Source organism: Saccostrea cucullata, unplaced genomic scaffold (genome assembly GCF_032062105.1).
Source record: "Saccostrea cucullata isolate Sc308-1 unplaced genomic scaffold, CSIRO_AGI_Scuc_v1 ctg47, whole genome shotgun sequence".
NCBI lineage: Eukaryota > Metazoa > Mollusca > Bivalvia > Ostreida > Ostreidae > Saccostrea > Saccostrea cuccullata.
This window is the reverse complement of record NW_026936653.1, coordinates 411,648-427,125: the sequence shown is the minus strand read 5'-3', so window position 1 is coordinate 427,125 and position 15,478 is coordinate 411,648. Positions and strand designations below refer to the sequence as shown.

General features: G+C 32.0%; 1 protein-coding gene across 4 annotated transcripts in view; it reads right to left on the bottom strand.

Annotated features, from left to right (window-relative positions):
* LOC134246144 (serine/threonine-protein kinase DCLK1-like) overlaps nt 1-15,478 on the bottom strand; it is a 35,098-nt gene that overhangs the window by 19,433 nt on the left and 187 nt on the right. For 2 of the 4 annotated variants that reach the window (XM_062728437.1, XM_062728438.1), the window contains exons 2-4: nt 3,998-4,540; nt 2,224-2,247; nt 851-883 (exon numbers count right to left, since the gene is read on the bottom strand). In XM_062728437.1, coding sequence (XP_062584421.1) covers nt 851-883; nt 2,224-2,247; nt 3,998-4,409 — 469 coding nt within the window. In that variant the 5' untranslated portion in view covers nt 4,410-4,540. The remainder of the gene's footprint in view (nt 1-850; nt 884-2,223; nt 2,248-3,997; nt 4,541-15,478) is intronic. The other 2 variants (XM_062728439.1, XM_062728440.1) reach the window with 2 other exon arrangements.

The following is a 15,478-nucleotide window of genomic DNA, read 5'->3' as shown; positions in this document are numbered from 1 at the left end:
AGCATTTTTTCTTTAAGTATTATGAAGATTCAACAATGCATATCCCCTTTCCCTCCAGGTTCAATACTCGATCATATCTCTTTCATAATTATGGGTTGGATCGAATTATATGCTTTTGTACAGGACTGGAAAAAGCAGTAAATATCATACACAAATGGAACAAACAATATGGTACAACACCGAAGCAAATGTCTTCACTGTGGTTAATGCTTAATATATATTTACAATTATGATAAACATAAAGATGGTATAAACATTAAGGCTAACTGAACACAATAAATGCATTACGCATGAAGATCAAACATAAAATAAGGCTATAAAACATATTGGTTTGGGCAAAATGCGGGAGGACACATGTAATTAGTAATAAGTCCTAGCTTGACAATTACAACACTTATTTACTGTCACCATAGTTCACAGAACTACATATTAAATTTCTTCTTCTTTTTTTGATTTATTTAGCAATATCATTCATGCTGACTTCAGGACTAACCAAGAAACCAGAAGTCTCTGATGATTGAGACTGTAGTTCTCTACTGGTTTGAATAGCACCTGATCAGTAAAGCTAAAGAGGAGTTTAAAATTATTTTCAAACCGTTTATGTATTTTAGTGAAAACAAAATGATTTAACTTTTAGGAGATCCGCTGCTTTGAAGCTCCATTATTTCTGTGATAGAGAATTTTGGGCAAATTAAGGGGTAAAATTCTTTGTCAAATATTTTTATAGAAATCTTAATATGCAGTATCTGTAAAAGCGCACACGAAGTTATATACAACTTTCAAGGGGAGTTAATCTGAGCCGCCCTTACAACCCAGAAGCTAAGATCAGGAGATAAGCACACTTATGTACCATATTTTGATGATCTACGGTCGTTTAGAACCTCTGAAAAATTTATAAATAAAATTCTTTTAACAAGGAAATTATACGATTAAAATTTTAATTCTGAATCAATGCAACTATTTTCAAATTATAACTACTTTTAATATGAGGAAAACAAAATTCAAGCATAAAAAAAAACTGATCATGCTCTACTTTCCTCTCTTTGAATTGCTTAAAAAAAATTATTGAATTATAAATGATGACTATCTGAAGCTTAAATACACAAAAACATTTTAGTTAGTTCAGACATATAGGCAGGTCCTGTTACAAAGGCTCAACATTAATCAATGAAATGCCCCACTTCCATGAAATGAGTGTAGAAAATATGTAAGGTTTCGACAGAAACTTGTAATACATGTACATAATTTGTTCTTTAAATTTTATATAATAAAACTAAAGCATTAGGTTAACAATACATATTCCTCCCCTCCCAGAGATTATATAAGCTAAGATGACAATTTATTAAACTCTGGAAAATGGGCTAAAACATACCTTTTTAACACTTACCTTATTTAGGTAGGGGGTGAGATTAACATGCATGCAGAGGAATTTTTAGTGGAGGTGATGTTTAACATGCAAGGTGGTTTTAACATGTTCAGGATTCAAACGATCAAGTTTTAAGGTTTTTGCTTTAGTTTATTAGCTAGGATTGAATAACTGTGCCTTGCATCCTGTGCTTCTAAAACTGGTTTCATTCATTTGCAACATTTTTCAAGTTTGGCATATTTACTATGTTACTGAACTGCAAATGGTAATCAATTTTAAAATCTGACAAATTAAATACATTTTCAAATCGCACATATGAACATATTATCATCCCCCCTCCCTACCAAAAAAAGTAGTAAAATCAAAAAGAGGATAAAAGAATAATTTACTTTATGACAGGTGCCATACTGCACAAATTTCATGGCTGACAAAAGAATTTTCATCCTTCCTTGTTAAAAAATGCCAATTTGTGAAAATCAATTGAATTATTTAAGCCACATACGGCAGCCTTTTCGATTCTTGTTGTAAATCAAAATCTGGCTGACTATTGCACCTAGAATATACCTAAAAAAGGATGGAATTAGCAATTCTGTATGTCAGCTGCAAATAAATATTTAAAAATAGAATTTACTCAAAGAAAATCTTAAATTGACTAAGTGATTTGTTTGTAAATTTTCTACCCATGTTCAGTCCATTTGCAGTTCAGTGCATTTGATTGCTGTAGTTTTACAATTTCCATTGCAGGATTCAATGATAGCATTTTGTGTGAGTGAAACATTCAATTTGAATAACTTCAGGTTATGTCATAGCATTGATTAGGCAAACGTAGTGAATGTTAGACACATATTGTCCATTACCATTTTGAATTCTTCTGCTTTGTTCTGTTGGAGAAGGAAACTTTGTCATTAAAACAAATCACAAATACTGGCCCATGGGCCACCAAGATAATTTCAAACAAAAACATTGTATTAATATTTACACATCAGTCTGGACTATTTTAATGTACCTTTATAGTGAAACTAACATTATATGGGGAAAACGTGAATCTTCTCCTTTGTAAATATATTCAAATACTTTTTAATTTCTACTTTTTCATCTCAAAAGATATTTTATTAAAACTTGAAAGACACAAATTATCTCCAAACACAAATGATAAATTACAGTTTTATAATATAACTAGTTCTTTTCCTCTTTCTTCAATTTCCAAGGAGGCAAAGAAAGGGGTACAAGGTCTCTCTTTCTGGATCAGATATAAATCCTCTTTTGTATAGAAAGATTTATGTCAAAGTTAAAAATAGATGCCAATTATCGTTTCTGATGAAAACAAATGGAAAATATGGATCAGGGGAGCTTACTGAGGGCTCAGGACAGACAAATCCTCTTAGTAAAGCCTCCTTAAGAGAATAATTGTACACATCTGTTCTATATTTAGAATATTCTTTTTATTTCCCAAAATGAAAACCTTCTTTCATGTTTTATAGTTGATATATGCATGAATTATATGTTATTGCTATCTGCGATGTACTAGAAATATGTCCACTGGACAAGGATGCCTGTCCAGAGTTCAAAAGTCTTCCAAAATGAAAAGATCGGGGGGTATATGAAAAAGAGTAAAGCCAAAGTCACAGGGAAGGTTAAGGTAAAAAATTATGACACAATTGAATAGCTCTAACCAATTTGTAAAACTGTATGGTTTGATTAAAAATATATTGAATAACTTAAAACTGAGTTTTAAATACAATAAATAGTAATGTGAAAGGTCATGGGTAAAAAAATGGACTGTCAGTTGAATGTTTTAACCGATACATGTATAAATCTGTGCATGTGTTTAGATAAAAAAATCTTTGTTTCTTTGATACTTAGCAGTAAGTATATGCATAGTATGATCATAGGAAAGGCTTGGGTAAAAAATAGCGCAGTTTAAAAGCTCTCACAAAAAAATGTATCATCTACTCATATGAAGACTAACACATACCTAGAATTTTTTCTTTGAAACTGAGCTAAACACAAATTTATGGAAAGTGAGGTTTATAAGAGCATAGGGAACATCAAGGTTTTAAAAAAAATTGGTTGAATTGATCAGCTGTTAAAAATATAATGTTTAATAAAAATATCTTGAATTGTTTGATTAGTTACTTTCAATCTGATCTGAATGCAAAGTGTGATGAACAGACAGACAGACACAAAAACAACTATATGCCCTAGCCTATTCATATCAAAGCATAAAATGATTTAATTAATTCAATTTTTGGATAAACATTTAAGAGTTATATTTCCTATTTGCAATCAGAATAAATTACTTTTCGATGATTTAAATATTTTATCATTGGCTTTAATATATTGACATACTGACTAGGACATTGCCTTTATAAAACTAAGCAATATCTTAAGACAACACGTGGGTTTGCATTACCTACTGTAAACATTTTTCTGAGTTACCCAAAGACCAAGCAAACAAAAAGAAATCCATTCACAATACCAAAGCCAAAAACAAGTCAAAAACAAGGGCAAGTCATGAGAAATGAGTGGCAGTTAAATAATTAATGTCAGCTCAGTTGTCAATAAAGATCTAATTCTACCACTTGATAGATTACACCAAATAAGCCTTCAATCAAGAAGAGTTCTACCTACCCACAGACCATGGTTCCAGCTCAGCCTTGCCATACTTGATGATCTTAAATCCCTCAAATCCAGCGCAGACGTAGTTTTCTCCATCTGCCAAGTCTTCGATTTCCGTAACCCTTCTTCCACTCACTGGTGTAAAAATTTGACGCACCCCATAAGGAAGGTTTAAATTCGATGGCAACTTCCCCGTCAAGTCATTCAACAGGTCGTTGAAATTGAAGTACCGATGAGGGGTAATGTACAGTTTCTTCCCCTTAAAGTACCTGTCGCCATTGACGAAAAATCTTACCTTCCTCGGCCTTCGTAGATCTCGGTATCGTTCGTCCGTGACATCTTTGTGAGTTTGGGAGGCGGATACATTTATGTTGGGGTAGGGGCGCCTAGACATTGTATCGGTCATTTGGACGGCACTTAACATTGGGGAGTCCAATCTCCCCACACCTCAAACAGAAAAAAGTGATGACCAATAACCCTGCTGCAGCTTCTTTATCTTATGAATATTCAGCCAACATTTATCTATTCTGTAATCCACCCATTTTCTTTAGAATCCTGCAAAAAAAAAACCACACACACAATTAAGCATCAATATTGTGGAAATACTTAATATAAAGATTTTATGTTTCTTGAAGGATACTAATAATATATACTCCTCATTATTGCTGTAAAGACCGTCAATTTTGCCATTTGCTTTTTTTTGCCTTTTCACATTGGCAAACAATTTTTGTCCCATTTTAAATTCACCCTGTCAAAGCACTGTTTGAGAAAAAGAAAAACTTTGATTTTATTGTTTTAATTTTACCCACTTGTGACTGAGGCAAAGGGGTCAAAACAGGAGCAAAAACTTTGAGGTATAAAATTGCATACAAGAATATTTCAACTACAGTCAAATGTTGTTATTTCCAACTCAATGGGACCAAGGAAAATCTTCGAAATGATTCGAGATATCGAGGGTAAAATACTTTGTGTTCCACTCAACTTTACATTTCAGTTGACATTGTTTCTTTAGATGAATACAAAGAAAAAGAAGAACTGCATTACTGATTGATTGATTTTAATTGTTTTAACGTCTCTCTTGAGAATTTTTCACTTGTATGGAGACGCCACCACTTGCTGGTGGAGAGCTGCAAATTTTGTCCTGTATGTACTCAGCACTCAGGGCCATTGAGCAGGGAGGGATCTTTTTGTGCCAGACCCTACTGTGACACGGGACCTTAGTTTATATGGTCTCATCCGAAGGACTGGCCTCTATGTCCCACAGTGAGATTCGAACCTGCAACGTAAGGATTTACTCCTTACTTTGGGACTCTAGGACAGACTCTCTAACCGCTGCCCCATGCGGGTGACTAAGAATTGCATTAAACATGTTAGATATCATTTAGTTATCGAATCAAGAGCCTTCATTATCAATTCAAAAGCATGAATGTGTGCATATAGATTAATCTATTTCTGTATTTTTGTTTTAATTACGCAGCAGCAATCCATTGATTCTGACATTAAAACCAACTACATTTACCATTTTGAATGCAATGAAATTGCTAAATTAGTAGATATCTTGACAGAAAGTAGTTAAGACATATGAACCTCTATGAACAGTACTAATTGCAATGCTTCAATCTATTAGAGAAAATTCATCCCTGTAATGGAAAAATTGCACAAAGTCAATCAATTGGTAAATGGGATAATTAATTGAAAACCAAAATTTTTAAAATTTTAATGACAGGCATATTGATTTCAAAGAGAAATTTTGGTTGATCGCCGTTTATTCCTGACGCATCAGAAACTAGTGAATGGATTAATTATTGATAATAGCCAGTTGACATACATTTCTTCAAATTCAAAACATTTAAATAATTAATCCTATTCCCAACAAAGGTTGCAAAATATAAATATCTTGGCAAATCTTTGCAACATTGCCAAAAATTTAAAAATAGTCATTTGAATTTAAAAGTTTAAGGTTTATTATTTGAGTTGATATTCTAACCTGTAACACTCAATTTACTAATTGCTTGGATCAGATATTTAAAAATATCTTTTTTAAAAAACGGGATTTAAAACATGTTTTAAAATGATGTTTAAAATTTAACAGTTCTTTTTCAAGGCTTTGGAACTACTAAAAAAATTTAGTAAAAAAACATCTTAACAGACTGCTTGGGATAATATGTTTCTGTGTAATGATCAAAGGCTTACATATATCAAATGAATAATATACAAAAACCTATACTGTAAATCATCTTGATTTTTGCAAACATATTTTAGGTGTTAAAAGGACAACATATAATGGCTGTATATTCTGAATTTATCCTTTGCTTTACCACAGAATGTATAATATAATTAAGTTTTGGAAGAAAATTCGAAAAAAAATTTCATCCAACATTGTTACAGTGTTTTACATGCGTGTGTATGCATAATGCAAAAAACTGAAATTCATTTTATGCTTTGGGTATGTTTGAATATATAGTGTGGAGTAGTGACCACAATTCGCAAAATTTTGCAAATCATAATTTACAATTTTATTTACGCTAATAAAATATCAAAAATGTATTTCTAAATTGAGTCAACACCAATTTGCACTATCTCGCTAAAATAAAATTCACCGGTCTTATTATTGGAAAAAACCTTCAATGTTTAAATTATTGCAACTTTTTAATGTTGAAAATGTAAGTGATCTACAGTATATGTATACACTTAACTGTATTAAATCATGTTAAATGTTTGTAGTTAATTACCCTCACATCAAAAAAAGACTTTTGAAATAACATACTGTATATTATAAATTGAAAAGTATGCAATATGTCTTAATTAAGGATTCCTTTAATTACTTTTAATTGTGAAACTTATAAGCAATTAAATTATTGTCATTTAATGATCTTCGTTAGGATATACCTTTAAGGAAGATTGTCTTACATTCAAGGTTACTAAGTCATGTAACAAAAGCCAAAATATAGAGTTCACCAAAATGAATTTACAAAAATTATTCAAACAGTACAAAATTACAGATACTGAATTAAAAGTATCCTTCAGCAATTTCTGTAGTTCTTTGACTACAAAAGGTGATTTTTAACATATAATAACTGCCTATTTGTCTGATGAAAGTGAAGCCATGAAATGTCAAATATCTTGACTCTTAAAAGAATTTAAAGTTACCAGTATATCATTTTTTTGTTGAATTAAAGATACTTAAAGGTTACACGGTGGTCCGATGCCACAATGGAGTACACAGAAATAAGTCAATTAATATAAGTCAAAGATTAAATAATCCCAACACAAGTTGGATAACTTGCTCTAGAATCAAAGAGAGTAAGGATACACTAGGTTCTTCAGATGAGAGCATATAAACCGAGGTGCTATATCCTAGTGGGTCCTATCATGAAAAAACTCCTCCATTTCTCAATGGCTCCAAGTGCAAAGTATATGTCATAATTTGTAATCCTCTAACAGCAAGTGGTTACATATAAATATGAATGAAAAATTTTCAAAAGGGACATTAACCAAACATGATGCATCAGTCCTTAGAATGAATGTGATCTCCCAAACTTCAACACAATAGGTAACTATAGTAGAGAAAATTTCTCTCATCAAATTGAAAAGAAGTTTTTAATGTCCTGCTAATATGTCACATTGTTATATGTAATGGAACTACCCTTCAAAAATTTTTTTTAAAAAATATATTGAATTCGCGGAATGAAAGTGCTGAAAAGATGTGACAAAACAAGAATGAAGAAAGATTTGTCCATGACATTTCCTATTGTCTTTCAAAGCTTTTTATTTTTGTCCACCAAAAACCTGTTGCAACAAAGGTGTCAGTGGTTATCTTGTACCCCCGGAGCGATTCACATTGATTTCCAATACGACAAACCACAGGATAACGCACATTTCCCGGGATGATCCCATAGATAAAGAGGGGATCTCACGACAAATATAAATCACTCCTTTATAAAATCTCGGCCTTAACTGTATAAGCATACAATATGCTCATAAAACATCTGGGATATCCTTCTACAATGTACCGGTTTATTAATTATTCCTGACACACCGTTATCATGTCTTCCTAGCATGTATTCAGTACAACAAATGTTTTCATAGGCTGCACACATTGTTATTTATGGAATAAAAAAATCAGCATTAATATCTGAGGAGGAACTTCAAAAAAGAAGAACAAAATAAACTGTTATTTACTGTAAACCAATCAAACACTACCGTGTTTCCTTTCTTTTTTTTTTTAGATATACACCAGGTAACAAAACTACTTAGGATTTTTTAAGCAACAAAAAAACTTATTTCAAACTAATACAGCCCCACTGGTTCTTAGAAATTAGTCTGATAAGAGAACATTGCAATTCAAAATAAAAAACAGTTTAAATGATGGAATTTAATGAGAGGGACTAAAAAAGATTTCAGAATATACAATATCCTGATTAGATAGGTTACACTGTACGAACAAAAAAAAGTTAACTGATCAAATCATCAGAAATTAAAATCACATTCAAAATGATTAACGGATAATGCTGATCTTGACACTCTTACCAATCATTATTCACAATGCTTTTTATACACAACAAGCATGTGCTTATATTTGAATGAAAAATCAGTTAGACCTTTTATGTAAAACTGAAATTCAAACTTGGGCTTTTATGATACACTGAATTTTAAAAAATCTATACAAATGAAGCCGGAGTCTATTTTTATGAACAAGCAAATAAATATCCATTTCACAAAAGGTATGTGTCGATACATAAAATGCAAAAACAAATTGCATGAACCAATCCTTTAATAGTAAATATAGATATATAAAATGTATTTGGGGGTGTTGTCATCTCTTACAAGACTGAACAAATATTCATTGTCCACATGTTTTATATCAGTTACAGTATAAAGAATAAAGTGAAATGAAAAATTGTCACTTTGTATAAATTGAATTTGATTCAATAGAGAGATCAAGTCTTATATCAAAGGGACAAAGATAACATACAGTAATAAAAACAGAAGGCAGCACTTCTAAAGAAATGTCAGCAAACAGATTGTGACTGACTCCAGTGATGTACAAATATTCCTTTTCAGACTGATACCTATCTCCTTGTATTAAACCTCTTCAAAAAGGAAACTTCTCTTATAAGACGAGATAACGGTTTTATGCCTCACAGTGTTGCTAGCTCACTCTCAACATTTTGTCAACAGACATTCCAAATGATGTAGGAAATATCAAAATATTAAAGACCAAGAATTAGTCCAGGAAATACATATTACTGGCACTTAAATCCAAAAACAAGACTACACATAAAAAGTACATTAAAAACATTTTCCCATTTGATAGAAGAGGACTATCTTTGTCTCTCTGAAGATATACAGTGAAACTTGTCTAATCCAATGTTGTGTATTCCGAAATTTTGTCAAACATGATGTAAATTTCAAGTCCTTTTCAATCATTCAATTACTCAGAATGTTGTCTATTTCGGCCAGTTTCTTTGGAACCAATGGTGGTCTGATTACACAGGTTTTACTGTATATGACCACTGCACTTAAAAGTCTCAATTGTAAAATACTTTCATGTAAAGTCCAACATAAAAAAATATCAACAAATATGCTGGTCACTCTTAAATGGTTTGGGCCATGAATGTTGACCAGGATGGTTCAGTTGATGGAGCACCTGTTTGGTAGTGCAGGGGTACCAGGTTAGATTCGGAGTTCAACCAAGCATTTTCTCCTTTCCTATTGCATAATTTGGTTGAATTAGTGCTCTTGACCAATGCTTGACTTGCAAATAAAAATCTTGCTAGGGGCAAATAAGAACTCAAGTTTTGTCTTGGAGGGCAAAGAAAATTTTAAGGAAGGAGGAATGTAATGATTTGGGCTGTGAATGTCAGCCTGGGTAGCTAAGTTGGAAGAGCATCTGGCTCAAGTGATACTGGGGTCCCATGTTCAAGTCCAGCCATACATTTTCTCTTTTCCTGTAACAACTTTTTTCCTTTGCTTCCTTTCAAAGCAATATTTACATGTATGACCCTTATTTTTTATTAAGAAAATATCTGTATCCCTCCTTACCAATCACCACAAATACAGTGAATTGTGAACTCTTTCCAAAATGTTCAGTAGTGGCATTAGCGCCTGATAGTGCATGGGTACCACCATGTTATGGACTTGGAATGTTATTTTTCACTGATTGGATAAAATACAGATAATAAATGCACTATGATTTCTGATTTTTTTGCAAATTAATCACTATATTCTATCAAAAAACAACCTAAAATATTTTCTCATTTGTTCATATTCATTGCCATTTCATTCAAATGGAAGCTTCCAATCAAATGTGGAGTCACTCAGAGAAGGTACAAGGGATTAAAAGCGAAGGAACATTATAATGGAGGAAGATGAACAATAGGCCAAGAACAACCTGCATATCCAAGCTAGGGGATATCTGACAAGGAGTTATGATAAAATGAATGACTGCAGACCAATGCTTTACAAAGTGACCTCAGACAAAATCTTTCCAGAATGACTTCGGTCTAGTCATTTTGGTGTTGTTTCCAATGTTGGCAATCAAACGACAAATGTTTACCTTCAATATAGGGCTGCCAAATGTAAATGACAAAGCACTAAACATCCAAGTGTATACACCTTATAAACATCGTCAAAGTAAACAATACAGCAAGCAATTATTGCCTTCATAAAAGTATCCTAAGATAATTGTTCTATATCACAACAATGCCATTTAAATATAATCTAGTGCAAAATATTGTACGTCAAATACACAACATAGATAATGATGTTGATGTGATCTCTGTTCTACATGATAAGTTCATCGTGAGAACTAAAATCAGACCCAGTGTAAGAAATAACCCATTTTTAAAATGGAAATGCCAATAATGGAAACTCCTTTCCATAGTTGCAACAACATTCAATTAACAATACTTGATATTTCAAGAAACTACTGGTTCTGTAAATAAATGCCATTAAAAGCATTCTAGTACTGTAATTAACTTTGCTGAGAAAATTGCATTCTCAACATTTTTTTTCACTTGAGCTCCATGCAGTCAAAATTTTCTCTATTGTTTTTTTTTCAACATCATATTAAATGAGCAATCATTTTAGACAATTTTCAATGAAAACAAGAAACTTTCTTGAGGGTCAAGTCCTGCAGTCGAATACCGGTAGTGGAGACTATATAGAGAAAAAGTGTGCACTTCTTAAGACAATGGAAGGTACTTTTGTACTGTTTTCTGAATTTTGAAGATATTTCTACATGCAAACACTAAAATTTCAATAAAACCATGGACACTGAATCATTGTTTCCATACATTAAGTCATGTTTCAGGTTTGTCCTGGAAAAATCCAGAATCTGAGGTGTTATCACAAAGTTTTAACTTTAATTCGCTATAACAAAAGAACCAAAGGTGATCATGTAGAAAACTAGGTAACTAGGAATGAAAACCTACCCTTAATCCAAAAGGTTAATCCAGTAAAGTGTAACAGTTCTAAATTTGTTATCAGAATAGCTTGTATCCTCTTTGTTAAAAAAACTTTCAATTTTACATAGCACAAATTTGACTCCTTTCCACACTTTGAAGACTATTTTCCAGTTTTCCTTTTTTTTTCTCTAGGTAATCACTTTTCCACTGTTAATTACTAAAATAAATTGTGAAATGATTGTTTTAAGTTCACATGGTCGACAGGGTTTTACCGTAATTCCTACGATTGTTCAGGTTAAAGCGTTTCATGCCCAGTACAAAAATTAATCCTATTGTTAATCACATCAGCTTATAACATTGATGAAGTTTGGTTCTTTAAACACATTTCAAATCTGAATGCACTAAAAACCGACATAATTTATCCGTCGACATTTGGCAACATAGATAAATCCAAGGCAGGGTCGATAATAACCAAGAATTTCAAAGTCCTTTACCAATGGCACAAAAATGATAAAACATATATTTTAAAGAACAATGTGCACTCTTCTGTATAATGAACACAAAACAGATGAAGATCTACTAAGTTGTTTCCCTTGATAATGGCCTTTTGCCAAAATCACTATCAAATATGTTGAAAGACTTAGGGTAGAATTACCGAATTTTTGACAACAGATAAAAACTCCGCACATGCATGTTCAATCAATTCATCCAGAGTTCTAAAATGTACATGTATTTCAGCCAAATTTAAAGCTCATTTAGAGGTGAAATGTTTCCTTTGCAGAGCACTGGAAGGCAACTGACTGGTTCAACTCGAAATCTTTCCTATCCATATAGACTTTTATGTCTTATATTGTGTAAATTAAGATTTAATGATAAAATGAGTTCTCTGAAAACTAGATGGCAATAATCCTATTTACCTATCTGTAGAAATTTAAAGGTACAGGGCTTTCTGACAACAACCGATTCATTACTGATTACAGCTTTCAGTGAGTTTTATAAAAGAAAATTTCACCTGTTAAAGGTAGAGGCTGTTATTCTGTCAGGAGAATATAACACTATTAGAGTACCACTTCAAATTCTGGAATTCAATGCGTATGTTTTTTCCACTCCAGAAACCAATGCAAAATACCTTTTGAAATTCATAAACAATTCAGTTGATATATCCATCAATAAATTCCTGATCAAACCAAAGGAGAAAAATAATTTAATTAAGTATTTAAGTAATCACCACATTTTGAAATATTTTGATCCAATTAATCTAATGAATCTTAATCAAGAAAATCAAAAGCAAAAATCAAGTTTATATTAAAGATATCTTTTCCCCCAGTTCATTGTAAGAGAAATGGAAAGTGTTAATTTCAATTCATGTAGCCCTCCTGCAGTATTTTGGCTTGACCAAGCAATGTCAATATTGGCTAATCTTCGATAATGGAAAAAGCATGAGAGGATATTAGACCTGGTTTTTGCTAACTGAGAAGTGGAATTATGCTTACTTCTCTTTGATCTATTTAACTTAGTGCAAAACTGCAAATCAAAAATGAATTCTGCTCATAAAACTGTTATTCAAATGTTTCAATCACTAAAGCATGCCTATTAACAAGATGAAGGCCCAGAAAGAATCTTTACTAAAACATAAATATATAATCATTCAACTTTCAAGGTGTCATTTTATACATTCAATCAAGTACAATATAAGAGACTCACAATAACACTGGTACTGAAGACAGCTTCGTCAGTTAATTAATGAGTTATCTGCCTTTACTTACTCAGCTTCACATTAAAGAATTTTTACACATATATTTTTTTCAATATTAAAAAGGATATACATGCAATGTATAAATTAACTTAGTACCCAACTAGAGGTACTGTGAGCAATGAGGTCACTAAATGATACCCCCCGCCTCCTATATGAATAAAATGGCAGTGTCCATGTTTTGCTATGGGAATCCAAAAATGTGTCGGATCAAAAAATAAAATGGAGGTGCACAATGGCAATATGTCATGAAGATTCTGTGAAAGTTTCAACAAATTTCATTCAGTGGTATGAGAGAAGTTGCGGATAAGAGATGGGTACCCCAAATCCTAACAGACGGACAGACAAATTGACTAAATAAACTGAATCCGATTTTAATAAAGCATTCAATGCATTAATTGTACCAGTGCCCTCATTCTTATCTATGTTCATGTATATGTATCCTGAAAATTGTTATACCCGCCACTTGAATAGCAGGAGGGTATACAGTAATCAGTATGTCTGTATGTCCGTCCATCTGTCTGTTACACTTTGGGGTACAGGGACTACCCATCTCTTATACGCAACTCCTTTCAAACCACTGAATGAAATATGATGAAACTTTCACAGAATCTTTATTACACATTGCCATTGTGCACTTCTTATTTTACTTTTTGATCTGACTTATATTTTGGGTTTCCCACAACAACACAATGGACACACCCATTATATTCATATGGGGGGGGGGTATCATTTAGTGAACTCAATGCTCAAAGTACATACGCCTCTAGTTTAGTCTATTAAATTAATTTGTAGATAAATTAAATTCTTTGGGCAATTATAAAGTAGCTGACTCACTATACAATGGTCGTATCGAAAGAAAAAATCAATTTATTGAAAATTCAAGCTTTGTCCATTTCAAACATTAATGATATAACATTAACAAACTTAATGCTTTTGTGACCTTTAAAAAAGTTATACAGTGTATATGTAAAATTGCAGTGTATACGCCTTCTTCAATCTTACTGAAAACTGGCTGTACATGAGTATATCCAATAAAGCATGAAAATGTTATCACCCCCCTCCCCCCCCCCCCAAAAAAAATTACAAAATTAAGTAATAAATATAATTAATAAAATTCAGTAACTGCATGCATACAGTTCTAACATAATAAATATACTTGTACATTTTTGTTTGGTGACTTTTATCTTTTGAAATATTGAATAAAATTAATATAAGCTGCAGCTACCCAGATATTAAATATATTCATATATTTTTTTTTGGAAATAGTGAATAAATGCATGAACAAATGCAATCCTTGATGTCATTACACATATTAGTAAGATAATTAGACATATTGAATGGATATTTGGTCACATGGTCAAAATGGTATTAAAAGTATTTTTCAGCTGAATTTAATTGAAACAGGTTTGATTTTCAGAATGAATAAGGACTTTCATTATTGAGCCTTGATTTAAGAGGGACCCTGTTTGAATGTTGAGGGGTATAAATGGTAATTACCTCCCCACTACATGTATATGCTAATATGATAATTCTTCATATCCATTGTTATACTTTCCTTATCTCCATAAAAGGTTTTGGGGGTTGTTATATGACTAACATAAAATTTTTATGGCAAACTTTTTGATACCTTATTTTTCTGCGTGCTTAAGTGTTGTGATAATTTCTAAGTTTTGATTTCTAATAACTTTTACTTATCCCTTTTAAGGACTGTGTGGGTGATTTTATGGATCCCTTTCATTATGCATCAGAATCCCCCATATACAATACACATAGTATTACACATAGCTAAGACTGGGATACAAGCCCCATGTCATGGGTATCAGATTTAAAGCAAAAAGAATGCACATCATCTCCCTAATATGCCTCTTGTATAAATTCCTTGGAGCGCTAATACTTACATAATCTGCCTAGAAGATATGGGCCCCTAGAAGTTTAAGATTTTGACTTTTGTTTTTTAACCTTTGTATTCATTTTTATTATCCCACTGACTAATACACTGCCTAATCGGAAAATTTCTTTTTCTTTTTTTTCAATGAGTTGATGGTCTTAAAGTTCATTGTAATAAATTTGTGAACAACTTAATATTTATTGACCCTACCAGCCAAATAATTAATCAGTTTATTTTTCATGTCACATGTGTAATGCACAAGATATCCTTCGCCCTATCAATTATAATCTGACAAAAATTTCTTCTTTTAACTTTTTCATATTATCATTTCATTTCGAGTTAAAACAAAACAGTTAATTATGACAATATAATTTCATGTTTGACAGGCATTTACTGGAAAAGCGGCCGTTGTCAACAACGCGCACCTGCTAAGTCCTTGT